General features: G+C 44.6%; 1 protein-coding gene across 1 annotated transcript in view; it reads left to right on the plus strand.

Moving 5' to 3' along the window:
• LOC136577921 (kinesin-like protein KIF19) overlaps nucleotides 1-16356 on the plus strand; it is a 50683-nt gene that overhangs the window by 25984 nt on the left and 8343 nt on the right. The window contains exons 11-15 of the mRNA XM_066577839.1: nucleotides 7014-7176; nucleotides 9718-9853; nucleotides 11736-11916; nucleotides 12866-13136; nucleotides 15228-15349. Coding sequence (XP_066433936.1) covers nucleotides 7014-7176; nucleotides 9718-9853; nucleotides 11736-11916; nucleotides 12866-13136; nucleotides 15228-15349 — 873 coding nt within the window. The remainder of the gene's footprint in view (nucleotides 1-7013; nucleotides 7177-9717; nucleotides 9854-11735; nucleotides 11917-12865; nucleotides 13137-15227; nucleotides 15350-16356) is intronic.

Raw genomic sequence — 16356 nt, forward strand, 5'->3', positions numbered from 1 at the left:
GAGTTGTACCTGCCTGTGTCTATGAATTAAAAAACGCGGTCTGACTGGGGCATGCAGACACCTTGACAGAATGAATAGTGTGTGGCACATAGGTTCCCCATTGCTATGCCCACGTGTGCAGCTCCTGATGGCGGTGGCACAGGATTCTATTTCTCATTGCTTCTGTACAGCATTGTGGGCTATCGCCCCGCCCCTTTTAAAGAGGGTCGCTGCCTAGCCGTGCCAACCCTCTGCAGTGTGTGCCTGCGGTTCCTCGTCATGGCAGACACACTTCTAAATAGACATGAGGGTGGTGTGGCATGAGGGCAGCTGAAGGCTGCGCAGGGACACTTTGGTGTGCGCTGTGGGGGGGAGGGGGGGGGTTGGGCAGCATGTAACCCAGGAGAAGTGGCAGTGGAGTGTCATGCAGGCAGTGATTGTGCTTTGTTGGAGGTAGTGTGGTGCTTAGCAAAGGTATGCCATGCTAATGAGGGCTTTTCAGAAGTAAAAGTTTTTGGGAGGGGGGGGGGCCACTCTTGCCGGTATTGTGGCTTAATAGTGGGACCTGTGAACTTGAGATGCAGCCCAACATGTAGCCCCTCGCCTGCCCTATCCGTTGCTGTGTCGTTCCCATCAGCGCTGAGCCAATCAGAGGCAGGTCTGACTCACACCCCCTTCACACCCACTGCAGGCCGGCCGCGCGGAACTCCGGCTGCCGGGAGCAGGTGAGTATATATATTTTTTTTATTTTAACACTTTTCTGGATGAATTGCAGGGAAGGGCTTATATATTTAAGCCCTTCCCGACAATTCATCCTACACTCGCCTGCAGCGCATTGCTTTCAATGGAGGCGGCTGTATTGCCGGCTCCTTTGAATGCAATGCGCTGGACAGCTCTGGCCCGTTTCTAATGAAACGCGGCTAGGAGCAGATTTTCGGGCGATTTTTGGGCACCGGTCACGCGATTTGCGGATGCGCATCCGTCATGCGATCCGCAAATCGCGCGAAAAAACGCCCGTCTGACTAAGGCCTTAGGGAGCATCAATTTTTTAAGGGTGATGCGCGGTCGTTTCCTTGACCACAAAAATGCCGTGAATGCTTTGTGAAGCTTTCCCAAATCACGTCTTTGTAATAAAAGAGTTATTGTTTGTAGTGGGTATAATAATCTTGGAAAACTAATCATTTTAGTTAGATGGGATCTGCCCAAGAGAGAAAGTGGTAGGTTGCTCCATTTATCTAGTTCTTTGATTATTTTGAGTATCAGAGGGGGATAGTTGAATGAATATAGTGATTCTGTTCTTTTACCTATGTGTATTCCCAAGTATTTGATACTATTCTTGACTATGTTTACTGGGCAGTTTTTGAAAGATGCACCTGTCAGTCTGCCCCGCGGTGAAATATCTAGTAGGTCGCATTTCGTGGTATTAACCTTAAACCCTGATTTTCCCTCAAATACTTCCAGTAGGTTAAAGATTCGAGGTAAGTCCACGAGCGGACGACCTAACGCTATCAGGATATCGTCGACGAATAACATAGTTTTGACAGTTTTGTTCCTAATTTTAATACCTTCAATTTCTGTAGAGGCCTCTAAGAGCCTTGCCAGGGGTTCTATTGCTAAATTGAATTGGAGTGGAGATAAAGGACACCCTTGCCTGGTACCGTTGTGTAAGGGGAATTTTTGAGATAGGAAGCCTGGCGTATATATTTGTGCTTGCAGTGTGGAGTATAGGTTCCATAGATAGGTGCAGAAGGGGCCCCCAAAATTCATTTTGTCCATTACTATTTTTAGCCAAGACCATAGCACATTGTCAAAAGCCTTCTCTGCATCGCAAGGAGGGCTGGTGAGGGGTGGGATAGGGGATGTATTTTAATGTCATCTAGTATTGTCAGGATTTTCCGTATATTCGTAATGGCTGAGTGTCCTTTTGTGAAGCCCGCTTGTAGCGGGGAGATTATCTGGGGCATAATAGCAGCCAAGCGGTTGGCCATAATTTTGGCATCAGTTTCAGATCTGTGTTGATTAAAGATATTGGCCTGTAAGATCTTGCATCCATTGGGTCTTTTCCAGGTTTGGGCAGCAGTTTGATGGGGGCTTTATTCATTTCACAGGGAATGGGGCTGTCTTTCATATATCCATTAAATAAAGTTTCCAGTAGTGGGGCTGTCTGGTTTTTTAATATTTTAAAGAATTCACCTGTATAACCGTCCGGTCCAGGGGCTTTGTTATTTCCCAGGTTTGATATGCATTCTTTAATCTCTGTTATGGATATGGGGGAGTTTAGATCTGCCTTTTGGTTTTCAGACAATGTGGGCCAGTGTATGTTTAAAAACATGTCCATTCCTGATTCCGTATCCGTCTGTGTGTGGGAATAAAGTTTTGAATAGAAGTTAAAGAATAAGCGGTTAACTTCTTGCGGGTGAGTTTGCGTTTTCCCGGAAGTGTCTTTTAAGCCCACTATATTAGACCTATGGAGTGGTCCCCTTGCTAAGTTAGCCATTATTTTTCCTGCCTTGTTACCATATTTGAATAGTTTTGCCTCTTTACGCGTGTATAGCAGTTGTTCTCTTTTATGGAGCCATGTCTCATAGGATTCTTTCGCTGATTTCCATTTTTGTTTATTGTGTTCATTTGGGTTCGCTTGAAATTGAGTGTATGATTCCCTTAGTTGTTCGCTATAGTTGCTTATTTTGTCTTTGATGTTTCTTTTAAGGGAAATTACATAAGCTATTATTTTGCCTCTTACAACCGCTTTGGCCGCGTCCCACAGCAGTTGGGGGTTGTTTGCGTGTGATTCGTTGTCGGACTGATATTCTAACCACCATCCCCTTAATAGGGCACAAAAAGTTTCATCCTCTACAAGGAATGTTGGGAATCTCCATATGTAATCAGTACCCCTCGGTGATTTCTCGCTCAGGGACCATATCACAGGGGCGTGATCTGAGATTATCATTTCGCCTATAGATATATTAAGTGTTCTTGATATAAGTTGGGGTGCTACGAGTACGTAGTCTATCCTAGACCATGAGGTGTGTGCATGTGAAAAGTGTGTATATTCTCGTCCCTCTGGGTTAAGTTCCCTCCAAGTATCTTTGAGTCTGGCGTTGTGCATATAGTTTTGTAAGTTGGAATCTTGGTATCTGGTGTTGTCACCCCTGGGGCCCTGGTTACGGCGGTCTTCTGTCGTTTTAACTGTTGCGTTGAAGTCCCCCCCCCCCACCACCACCACTTTATGGGCCTCCATGTCAGTAAGAAGTTTATCAGATAGTTTTGTTAAAAATTGTTTGTTGTTTGTATTGGGTCCGTATACATTATAAATACTAAATTTTTCCGATCCTATTTTTATATGTAAGTTTACAATCCTCCCTTTTGTGTCATGCCATTGGTCTTGAACTTTGAGGTTCAAGCCATTTTTAATGAGGATCAGCACCCCTGCTTTCGAGTGTACTGATGGTGATCCATATACTTCCCCTACCCAAAGCCTTCGCATACGGAAGAAGTCTTCTTTAGTTAAGTGGGTTTCTTGGAGTAACGCTATATCTGTTTTAAGTTGACCGGTCACCCCCAACCACATCAACGAGTCACAAACTATAAACTCTAACTTTTTAACTAAAGCTAAAACTTTCCCCTGTCCCTGGTGTCTTTCTTATTGCGTCTAATGGTTAGCCATGGGATAACCCTTAGTCGGGCACCAGGGAGGAGATGTTATGCTTTCTCCCTTAGGGTAAAACGCCGCGCGTAGGTCCCTAGGAAGAGTGCATAAGTTGACTTCCTTCAATTCCACTTCGTGAGCAACCTGCGAGGGCAAAGTTTATTTGTAGTCGTTAAATATCGACTGTGTCTTTCATTAACCTCATTGCTCCTTTGTAGATCACGATGTGGGATAAAATGGAAACTCTTCCATTTCAATTTTTACATAAATAAATGTAAACTTTCCACTCCAGCAATTTGCATTATCTAATTCTATTACATGCTATAACATTTTAATTGGAATATTTGAAAACTGTTAAAAGTTCTGTTTGTATCAAATGTCCTGTGACAGGTTTTCTCTACCCCTGAGATGTCTCTTTTGTGTAGTCTCATACTCACGGCCAAAGTTCTCAAGGGGGAAGATCTGCCGTAACGGTATTCTTGCGGCGATGTTCCCTGGTTGTTGCCGTTTCTGCTGATGTTGATTGGTGACTTGGGATGTCATCTTGCCCGCAATTGTTTTCGCCTGTCGGTAGGTTTGGACGGTTTCTCTGTTTGTCAGGCGGTCATCCTGTAGTCAGGGAGGCTAGTTCCCGTTCCGCTTTCCCCGGGTCGTGAAAAATAAGAGTATCTCCATTAGCATAGAACACTTTTAATATCGCCGGATATAGTAGTGCAAACTTTAGTTTTTTCTTGTAAAGTTCTGGACAGATTGGGGAGAACGCTTTTCTCTTACGTTGCACCTCAGTTGAGTAGTCTGCAAAGATTAAGATTTTGTGGCCCTCAAACTCCAGCGCATTATTGCGACTCTTGAAATTTCGTAAGATTAAAGATTTGTCTGTATAGTCCAGGTACTTTACTATTGTCGGTCTTGGGCATTACTTTGGATTCTGCGTTTGCGCTAGTATTTGTGTGGGACGTCTGTCTGGGCCTAGACGATGTGCTCTTTCGACCCTGCAAATTTGAGTGATCCCCAGAATATTGGGAATCGTAGACTCACATAGCTGGCGTAAGTCTTTTTGTAGACAGGATTCAGGGATTCCGATAATACGTAGATTATTACGTCTAGATCTGTTTTCTAGGTCTTCCAAACGGTCCCAGAGTAGCTTGTTGTCTCGTATCAGTTTTTCTACATTTTTAGTATTAGCGCTATGTTCTGAAGATATTGCTTCCATGTCATATTCTATTAAGTCTAGGCGGTTGCCGCGTTGGGACACTGCGTCTCTAAGTTTGCGCAAGGTGCCGGCCACGGTGTTTGCCAATGTAGTTTGGATGTCTGGGGCGATAAGTCTTGCCACCTTGATCGCTAAGGTCTTATTGTCCAAGGTTGGCATGTCTTGAGATAATACATTTTCTTGGTCTAGCGGTGAGGGAGGCGTAGAGGAGGGATTTTTATATGGCGTCGCCTCCTTTTCCGGTAGTGTTTTAGCCGCGGCTTTTGCGGGTGTTTCAGCTTGCTTTGCTCTAGTTCGCCCCATCTTGACCACAAAATCCTCCATGTAGTAGCTCAAGCGGTGAAATGTTGCTATATATAATAGTGCACGAGTGCCAGAGACAAATTTTGTAGAGTATTACGACAGCTGGGTGAGTGGCACTTTGGTTGAGGATAGTGATATATCAGAGATATGTGGCGCCAATTAGATGCTACGGATAGATGTCAAGGTTAGGCAGTTTCCTCTAATGTGTTATGTTGTTTCACTTTATGAAAGTCACTTTGTGGTCTCTAGGGCGGTCCCGGGGCACAATTTGTAGTAATTTGAACCCTTGGCTAAGGGCTGTTGGGGTTTAAGGTTTATATTCTAGCTCCTGTGCAGTTTATCTCACTGCAACATGGAGCTCAAGATGGCTGCTATGTCCACTAAGGGGGGAAGGGTGCACGTGTTTCCCTCCGTCCTACCGCCGCAACTGTGCTGTATATTAGTCTGATATGTGACCGTCGGATTGTCGTTGGTTCCCTTTACCTCAGGGATCTTCTCATCCTCCTTGACAGTGTCCCAGGGGTCCCCGCCGGGTCTTGTCCCTCTCCTCCCCGGTCTCTGCAGGTGGAATGTGGCGGCATCGGCACTGTTGGGCAGACGGTGTTGTGATTGTGGGGGTTGGCACCATTGCCAGAGGTCACTCTCCGCTGTCCCCCGGAGCCCTGCTGCATCAGCTGAGTCGGAGGATCTCCCGCTGGGTAACCTGGTCCTTAAGCTTTGATGCTTTAGTTTACTTGCCGAGGTAAAGGTAAAATGGCCGCTGCCGCCGTCGCCGGGGGGGGGGGAGGGGGACACGTGTCCCCTACCGTCTCCTACCGTCTCCTGCTCCGGTCGGCTCCCAGAAGGTCCGTTTGTACTGTGTCGGCTGCGCAAACGGGTGTTAGCGGGGCTTTGTGTGGCTCAGCTTCTCCGCGGTGCTCCGCTCGTGCAGACTCCTGGAGCATCGGTCTCGAGGTTGTAGCAGTCACGCTGTACCGCGCGGCTGGCCGGTATCGGGGCTGGTGAGGTTTGCGCTGCTGTCTTCCTTCGCTCTCTGGAGGTCCGCGGTGCTTCCCTGAAGCAGAGGTGCTTTTCTCCCGTTAGCAGGACCGACAGCAGCTTTAATTGGGTTGGTAGCTGGAGCGAGGTTGTCGGAGCTCTGTGACTCTGCTGCTCACTCCATGGCGCCGGAACCGGAAGTTGCCATAGCTACATTTTAACCCCTTAGGGTGAGTCTGTTATATTTACACAGGGAAAGTGCTGCTGACAACAAAAAAAAACTGCGTTCTCCCGATGAATGAGCAATTTCTTGTTTGTTTGTTAATCAGTGACACCTTCACACGGGGCAGATGATCGGGTGACTGAATGTTTGCTTTCTTAATCATCTGCCAAAGTAGAAGACTTTTAACCTGCTCTAACCATAGATGCCTCCACAGTGCTCAGGAGGTTTGTAAGAAGAGGGGGGAGTAGCACATGGATCAGGCTCAGAATACAGACATCCAGTAGCTGCAGCAACCCGGTGCGTATAGCTCTGCATAGGAGCTATATACAATAAATAGTAGATTACCATTTTGCCATGACTTGGATCAGTAGAGGTCCCATCTCTGGGTCTCCCACTAACCATAAGAATGAAGGTGCGGTAGTTTATGCATACCAGTGATCCCCGCCATTCAGCTGGGCAGGGAACTGTATCAAGTCCATTCTCTTGAATAGCACTGTGCTGCAGTTTCTTGCAGAGCAGTTGATGTTGGGAGTCTAAAATAATGCAAAAGTCTGGTTTCTAGCAGCATCGCATTACATTATCTGTAGACTTGTACAATGAATCATTAAACCATGTTCTATCCTTGTCTTCCCCCAAATATTTTTTTTGTCACAATCTTCCTCCCCCAGGTGAAGAGGAACTATGAGAGCGCCACGCAGCACATTACTCACTACGGTGGATTAATCTCCAACCTTCACCGAGAGATTCATCAACTGCAGAGCAGCATCAGACAGCACGAGCGAGAGCTGAGCGAACTCAAAGACATTAGGCTACAGATGCAAGATAGACGAGGTAGTCCTATCATTAATACTGATTTTTTCTGGCTGTATGGATTGTATTTTGTGCACTGAGCACCATGATCACCTTTAGAGCTCTGATGGCTTACATTTCAACCTCCGCTGCATACTGGCATGAAAAAATGACATTAAATGGTGCCCGCTTTGGACAATTTTTTATTGACATCAGTAGGCTGTCCTTGTAGATATGGGTTGGGACCTCCAGGGCAAGAGAGTTGATGCATTCTGACTTATCGATGGGGTCCGGAACGTAGCAGCTTCACTCTATTAAAGGGGTTGTCTCATGAAATCAAGTGGGGTTATACACTTCTGTATGGCCATATTAATGCACTTTGTAATGTACATCGTGCATTAATTATGAGCCATACAGAAGTTATTCACTTACCTGTTCCGTTGCTAGCGTCCCCGTCTCCATGGATCCGTCTAAAATCGCCTCTTCTGGCGATTTTAGACGCGCTTGCGCTGTGCGGTCTTCTCCGTGTTGAATGGGGCCGCTCGTGCCAGAGAGCTGGTCCTCGTAGCTCCGCCCCGTCACATGTGCCGATTCCAGCCAATCAGGAGGCTGGAATCGGCAATGGACCGCACAGATCCCACGGTGCACCATGGGAGAAGACCCGCGGTGCATCGTGGATGAAGATCCCAGTGGCCATCTTAGTAAGGTAAGTAAGAAGTCGCCGCAGAGCGGGGATTCGGGTAAGTACTATATATATATATATATATATTTTTTTTTTAACCCATCCCTTGTGTTTGTCTCGCGCCGAACGGGGGGCCTATTGAAAAAAAAAAAACCCGTTTCGGCGTGAGACAACTCCTTTAACGCACAATTTTCTATTAGATGCTACAATAGTAGCATTTAGTAATTTTTACAGCAATTTACTGTATATGTAATGAAAGATACCTTATTGTGTTATATCTGCCAAGAGCATACACATTTTAGCCACAAAAATATGTATGCTTGCAATAGAATAAAGAGAATCCATATAAACCATACATATGCCTATAAACACATACAATATACTCATTGACAAAAAGTAATGCACCTAGATAGAAATGCCAGATTGCTACAAAACTTGTGTGACATATGTAAATGATTACAGTTGTGGTGTGATTAGATACTGGGTCTTGCAACTAGAGGTCGTGCTTCTCCCGTTGTCCTATAAAAAGGTTCTCAGAAACTACTTTTACGTAGTGGACCTCTTGTTGAGAGATCGTTGACCAGTAGACGCCTCTGTGACACTCTCAAACATTTTGCCAAGTTTACAGACTTTGAGATGGGTGCATCAGTGGAATGAGAGATGCCGGATAATCGTTTAGACAAATTGATAGCCAACTAGGCCGTTATGACCAATGTGTTAGGAGGTATTGGCATCAGTGGTTATGTTAGGGCATGCACGCACAGCGAACAGGCTTCAGACTGCCCAGACAGACCACCCGTAGAGAGGATCGTTTGATCTGCTGACAAGCTCAAGCAGGTTCAACAGTTTCTTTGTCCACCATCCAGACACAGGTGGCATCTTCATAATAGACCCCTGGCGGACCATTTCCAGGCGCTAAGCATAAGGTAATGTGGTCACGGTGCCCATTATGTGTTCTGCCTTTAACAGGCCAACACCGTTGCCTTCATTTGGGGAAGGAAAAACCTGGACTGCTATGGACTAGCATTGTATCATTTTAGCAATGAATCCAGAGCTATTTGGGAGTTGATAATGGACATGTTTGAGTATGGAGGCCCCATGGCGAACATTTCAATCCTGCCTTTTCTGTGGAGCAGCACACTGCCCCCACTGTGTGTGATGGTCTGGGGGTCCATTGCATACAACAGTCAGTCACCCCTAGAAGTGATCGAGGGACAATAACAGCTCAGCAATATGTGCCACAAATCTTGTGGTCACATGTGTTGCCTCTCATGGCTGGACTTCCAACAAGCACTTTTCAACATGATAACTCTTGTCCACACAAAGCAAGGGTTTCCCAGGAGTTCTTCCAACCAAACTGCCATACTTCCTTGGCTGCCGGGATGGCTGATTTATCGTCGATCAAGCTTTTACGGGACCAGCTGGTATGCCAGCCTCAGCCTACAAGAAGTGCAGGATCTAGAGGCTCCGTTGCAAAATCTGTTGGCAAATATGCCACAGGATAATATACAGAGACTGTATGCCTCCATGCCCGACTCATCATGTATCCAGGCCAGAGGCCGCCCAACAGGGTACTAAAGCCTCCTTTGAATTGTACAGTTTTCCCCAATAAACGTATGCTTTTTATTCTAATTTTGTAATCACTTGTATATAGCATCATTACAATCACACATATAAAGTTTCATTCTATTCCAGCAACTCGTTCTTGGTGCTTTATTTTTTTTGTCAATGAGTTTTTTGCCAAGACATGGGATTTGGCAAAGAAGGCAGCTGCTTTAGGGCATTAAACATAAAAGTTTGTATTATCCCAAACCAGATACATAAGGCTTAGTATATGTAATGTATATACAGTATACTATGTTCCATAGAGGATGGGCATCAGAACAATCTGTCAGGTGAAGATGACATCAGTTTGGAAGAACAGCTCATCAATGCCTTTCAGGAGCATATGGAAGTGAGACGCAGCATGCTGCAGCTGAACAGTGCTAATATGGAGATGCATATTGATGCCATCAGACATCTGGCTACAATCGCTGAGTGAGTAGTCTTCTATTTCAGTATGGATTAAATGATACTATGGACAGTTTGTAAGTGTATCGAATCCAATAGGACAGGCTTAAATGTGGGACGGTGGTGGTAAGTGGTCGTTTTTGGTTAGGAGTTCCCTTTTTTTATTAATCTTGTCCAATTTATTTGTGAATTTAGCCTGATGTGTTTTATATGCTAGATTAGTCCAAGGTCTTATTCCCATCCCATCCCATCTCTTCTCATCCCATCTCTTCTCGTAGAGTCAGGAAGAAATGCTTTTCTCCCAGCAGGCGCAGAATGGATTTTATTTCACCGGTCTAAGGGTCCTTTTCGATGGGCCAAGAATTGGCCCATTAAAACAGGCGCACAGCATGTTGATTAATGCTTGTTCACCTCTGTTCACACAGTAGAGGATTGCCTGTATGGGGATGAGCAAGCTCATTCATACCCATACAGCTATCATTGGTCAGCTGCTCATCTCCCTGTTTGCATGGAAGAATATGCATCCAACCAGCGAGCATTTTTATGCTTCCTACGAAACTGCAATGAGCTGATAAATGAGAGTGTGCTTTTTCGGCAGCTCATCGTTGGCCTTTTTACAGAGCTTGTGTGCTGGATTATGGTTTTCTCCAGCAGGTTTCGGGGTATTTTGTAGCTTCCGAATTGTATAGTGTGCACACATCATCGAGCAGATTAGACACAAGCGATCAGTCTCATATCCAAAATGGCTCTCTGGTCAGAAACACCCAGACAGCCCCTTTTATTGTAAAGCATAAAATGGGCGTGCAACAAATTACATCAGTAACATATAGGATTCTCATTTGTCGGATCATATAGAATCCCCCCTCCTTCCTGCCCACCTTCTCTCAAGTCCAATGTATAAGCAAGTCTTTGTCTCACAAACATGTGCTTGAACCTGAAACTGAAAGTAGATATCTCTTTGTTGAAGAAGATTCTGTGTGGGGGGATGGGGAGGACTGGGAAAACACTCAAGATGAACACATAAGCAGTAACATAACACTGTGATTTAACTCTTTCCTTATGCAGCAGAGTTCCACATTAGGCTGAAGTCACAAAACACACATAATACGTCTAGTTTAGTACAATTCGATAGACATTTTACACTGACTAATCATCATGTCTATCACACTTGATGATCAAGCGAAAGAATATTCTGGTAAAAATGTGTTGCCTGATATTTAGGCTATGTAAAATGGCCTAAATGATCATCATGCTGTGTAAAGGGGCCAACAATCAGCCAACGAAGAAAAAAAAACACTTAGTCGTTGGTTGGATGCACATCAGCCTTCCATCCTTCCCAGGTCGGTAAAATGAGTTCCCAGCTTGCTGGGGGTAAAGACCACTGGGGAAGGCCATGGCAAACTACCCCGCAAAAAAAAAAGTCTGACAAGAAAACCTCACGATGTGACATAACTCTAGGAGTCAGTTATGACTCGGTGCTTGCACCAGCGGACTTTACCTGCCTGTGTAAAAAGGGAGATGTACAGCCAGCCAATGATGGTTGTATTGAAACGAATGATCTCGTTCATCGCCATACAGGCAATCTTTTGTCGTGTGTGAACAGCATTGGAATGAGTGCCGATCTGTATGCTTTGTTGATCGGTGCTTGTTACAATGGGCTGTTTCTTTCATAGACTAACTTGATGGACTTGAATCTTCTTTCACCTTCAGTCAGCCTCTGTGTATTGCTGTTTATTCTTGCTATGTGGGTGCAGGTCCAATATATACACAGAGCAGCGGAATCTATTGAAATTGGACAGTTTGTAAATTTACTATTAAGTGCTTATCCATTAATGGATAAAGAAAAAAAAATTTCAGTTGACTTTTACATTATTTGACTTCTTATCCCTGTTTTGTCTGTACAATGCAGCTGGGAGCAGGAGAAAGCCACACGGCCAAGAAGAGATAAGGTCACTGAGGACATACTGATAGATTCAGAGGCTGAAGAGGATGAAGAAGATGCAGAGATAGTTGAGTCTCCTGAAATCATGGTGGCTAGAGAAGAAATTTATATGCTTCTGGCGGAGCAGAGGAAAATGGCTTCTATGATGGTAAAGAAGACGTACTGTGGATGTGTATTTATTTAATTAACATGTAAAAGTTTGGACCAAATGGGTGCACCACATAGCATCGAGCAAGGGTGGATAGGTCATTAGAAGTGGTGGCTTACTAGACCTTGCCTGTCTATGGAGGTATCATATCTCCTAATGTGATCAATAGGAAAACTCTCACAGCTTTCACAACTGGTTGGGACTTTGGGTCTCTAGAGTTGAGGAGTTTTGGGACAGTGGAAACAGTTTTGTGCAATTATTTCAATTGTATTTGAAAACTACAAAATATCCTACTTCTGCATTTTTGTAACAATGATAAATTAATTTGGCCTCATTGATTATAAATGAATATTAGATCCATTAATGGTTTTATGCTAGTACAGGAGTCTGTGCCCAAGCCTGAATTGATATCTAGCTCCAGGCTGTTGTGACTATGGCTGAAAATGTTAATGCCGTAGCCATATCTGATACCATTAAGTATTGGATCTAAAATGACAGTATTTATAGCAGATATGGCCTCATCAAAATAGGACCATCTGCTTTTTTGGGGGTTGATCCCACTTTCATACATCTCCATCCCTTCATAGTAGGGCAAAGCACTACTTCTCTCCTCCTTCCTACTTACTCTTGAGGCATGACCCTCAGGTTGGCTTCTTCGTTCTTTACATATGTAAAGGTTCTGTAGTTTGCAACACCCATAAGGAACAGGCTTGGGGAAGCCTAAATCTGAATGCTTATTCTTCTAGAGCTCCATAGCAGCTTCATTGGCTGCTTCTATAATATGCATGCTCTCTCCTGCCAAGTTAAGGTGTAATTCACACTAGCATCAAAGGGATCATTCTTTACACCAAAAATGGTAACCAATTCTGGTAATTTGCCTTAGACATTATTTTGGCCGTATTGTAGGTATGTGGTATCAGCATGTCACACAGACTTCTTTTCCTTATAGGCAGAACTGGAGGAACATTGGGAAAGCGCTAAAATGAAAATGGCTCAGCTGGAGCAGATGATCCCAGAGCAGCTCAGTAGTGACCAGCAGGAGGTCTTTAAGTTGCTGCACAAACTTCATGAGTTGCAGGTCTGGAATACAGAACTACGGGCCCAGAGCGCCTGCAAAGACAGTAGTGTACTGTACCAGAAGGACTTTGTGATCCTGAGCTATCAACAGTACAAGTCCCTTTGTGAAAAAATCATACATCTGCAAAAGGCTCTAATAAAAGGTGACAATAAATAATCACAAATAGTCCTAAATACGAAAAGGAGGGAGAAAACAGGCGAGCTAATGCTGGCCATACTCACCTGGAGATTGCAGTTTAATGCCATGGCATGTATAAGGGAAGCAATGATTGCTGTTGATAAAATGGCACATTCTGGAAATAATCTATTTTGTTTATGCCTCATTCATATGAGCTTGTGCTTTTTTTGCACGCTGGCCACACACGGACGAAAATTGCGATAAAGAAGAAAACCCGCGATCGAGTCTCGAAATTATTTAGTGTTTTCTCGGCCATTGACATGGGCGTATCACAGGAAAAATACGCTGCAGCGTGGAATTCCGTCGGTCGGCAGAATGGCTTCTATTAGATTAAATAGAGCTAGCTCTCTTCTTTTTCAAGCGCTAGACGCAGGCAAACTCCTTCTCAATCCTTTTTTTTTTCTTCTAGCTCCCATAGGAGTCTAGAGGAGCTTCCTGTGTTTTTCTTCAAAAGATAGGTCATAACTAGAGATGAGCGAACGTACTCGGTAAGGCCAATTTCGCAATCGAGCACCGCGATTTTCGAGTACTTCACTACTCGGGTGAAAAGGTTCGGGGGTCGCCGGGGGGCGGAGCGTGGTGTGGTGGAGCGGGGGGTAGCAGCGCGGAACAGGTGGGAGCTCTCTCTCTCTCTCCCTCTCCCCCCCACTCCCCTCTGCAACCCCCCGCTCACCCACAGCGCCCCTGAGTACTTTTCACCCGAGTAGTGAAGTACTCGAAAATCGCGGTGCTCGATTGCGAAATCGGCCTTACCGAGTACGTTCGCTCATCTCTAGTCATAACCTATCTTTTGATGCTGCAAGAAAAATCGGTTGGAGATTTGATGGCACGTTTTTTTTTCACGCGCTCGAAAATCACCAATGTGAACAAATGCGTTGGAATCCAATTCTTCACATTGTTGCAATTTTTAGACGTTTTAGCACGGCTAAATAGTCACGTAAAAACGCTCGTGTGAATAAGATCTTAGGAATATTTCCCCCTCGCCCTTCCCCACAGACTTGCATGCTAGGCTTGTCAGTTCATGCGTGTTTTTTCTACAAGAAGGAGGAAAGCAATTAGCTGTCTTCGAAGCAGGTGTTTAAGGACTTGTTTTTTGCAGGATGACCTACACTTTTTATTGATACTGTTTTGGGGTAAATACAACTTTTTGATATCTTTTTTAATTAGTTTTTTTCCTTGGAAAGGTGACCAAAAAAGCGCAATTCTGGCATTGCTTATTTTTTTTCTGATAGCATTCCAACAACTTGGAAAAGTGTTTTTTTTAAAATAGTAATTAAAAATTCTATATTTTACCGACTCTTTTTCTTCAGTCCCCACAGGGAACTTGAACCTGCTTATTTGGTTACTTATACAGGATAATGCAATACTATGATATTGCATTATACTGTATTTTCACAGACATCCTATTAAGACATGCCACAGGCATGTCTTAATTAACAATCATGGCAGCTCTGATGGCTTTTAGAAGGCCCTAGACTCTGTTTTTGGACATCCAAGATGGACTGCAGGAGTTCTCTAACTACCTAATGCACACTGTGCACTGCTCTCTCATTGGTGAGGACTGGTCATATGAGCAGCTCTGACCAATCAGAGAACAGGTATAGCTCATGAGTAGTCTAACACTACCAATGCGCTGTGTGGGATTAGGTAATCTGAAGATTGTGTTGAACATCTTGGTCGCCTGAAAGCAGGACCCGGAACTGGTAGATCGAAGTGATGGCAGAGAAGAAAAACTCCAAGTAATATTGACCCCCCAGCCCTCTGGTCCTGGGACAGACTTTGTCCTGGAACCAGAGGGTCGCTTTAAGCCTTTTTGCAGAGATGATAAATCCTGTAGAGTCTCCATTTTGTTACGGTAAAAAAAAGCCACTGGTGACCTTCAGTACTGCGACCCTAACCAACAGCTTCTCAGCTGCCTGGACCCTTTGGAGAAAAGTATTTGGTTTAGTGGCAGTCTCACCAGACTTTTTGCATTTTGAGTAATGTTTTATTTGTATAATGCAATTCTGTGTTTCCTTATTTCCATTTCCAAATCTGTGATCCGTTACTTTTATAGATGATAGACTTCACAGTCCGGAGCTGCTGGAGAAGCTTCATCAATCATACTCAAGGGAGATGGAGAATGGAACGATAAGCCGTCTGGAGCAACTCCATTCTCTTTTATCAGGCAGACTTAAAGTATATCATCATACATTAACATATATAGTGTTATTACATTATTCATATGTTTACAGACTAAGCAAACTTTAACATGACATTTAACGCATGACATGCCATTGAAAGTGGCAAGTTAAAGTTTGTTACATCTGTACATTAGGACACTCTTATGACTATGTCTTTTGTATTTGCTGCTACTTTTATGCATTTGCTGTTTATCCACTTTTGAGCAACCTTGCCCATTTAGGGTCTACCACTTGGTCAGGGTCAGGTCCAGGTGTGTCACTAGTGATGAGCGATTAGTGGAATAATCAGGTCGTGTCTGTATCATGCCAATTTCACAAAAATTATTGTGAATCAGGACGGTCACTTACAACTCCTTTTAAAGTCAAAGAGAGTGAAAATCAGGTTCACTGATTTGCCTTCCAGAAGGTCCCCAATGCTGCTATAGTCCCTAAATTGCATAGGAAAATAGTGTACAGCGGTGTATGAGTCATCACTGTGCTCGCTGTGGGTTAAGGCCCATTTAGACGGGATGAGTGTTGGCAAACGATGCCCGACACTCATTCCTGCACATACTAGCTCTTGTGCTGCTGCACGGGAGCTAATATCACTGGCTCACAGCGGAGCAGCAGGAGATTTCACTCCTCGCTCTCCCCCGCCCCTCTCCATTGACCTAACATGGTGGCTGTTCAGTACTGAACAGCCGCTATTTACACTGAACAATCAGCGATCAGCTCATCGTCCATCGTTTATGCTGCATAAATGATGGACGATGAGCTGATCGCTCAGTGTAAGTAGCAGCCATTCAGTACTGAACGGCCGCTATGTTATGTCAATGGAGAGGGGCAGGGGGAGGGTGAGGAGAGAAATCTCCTGCAGATTCCCTGCCCGCCCTGCTGGCCACTCTGTGAGCGAGCCAGCGGGGACACACAGGGACGAGTGTCGGGTATCGTCTGCCCAACATTCGTCCCCTCTAAATGGACTCTTACATAGGTCTGCGAGGAACATTTACTACATTATCTGCA

Source organism: Eleutherodactylus coqui, chromosome 8, assembly GCF_035609145.1.
Source record: "Eleutherodactylus coqui strain aEleCoq1 chromosome 8, aEleCoq1.hap1, whole genome shotgun sequence".
Taxonomy (NCBI): Eukaryota; Metazoa; Chordata; class Amphibia; order Anura; family Eleutherodactylidae; genus Eleutherodactylus; species Eleutherodactylus coqui.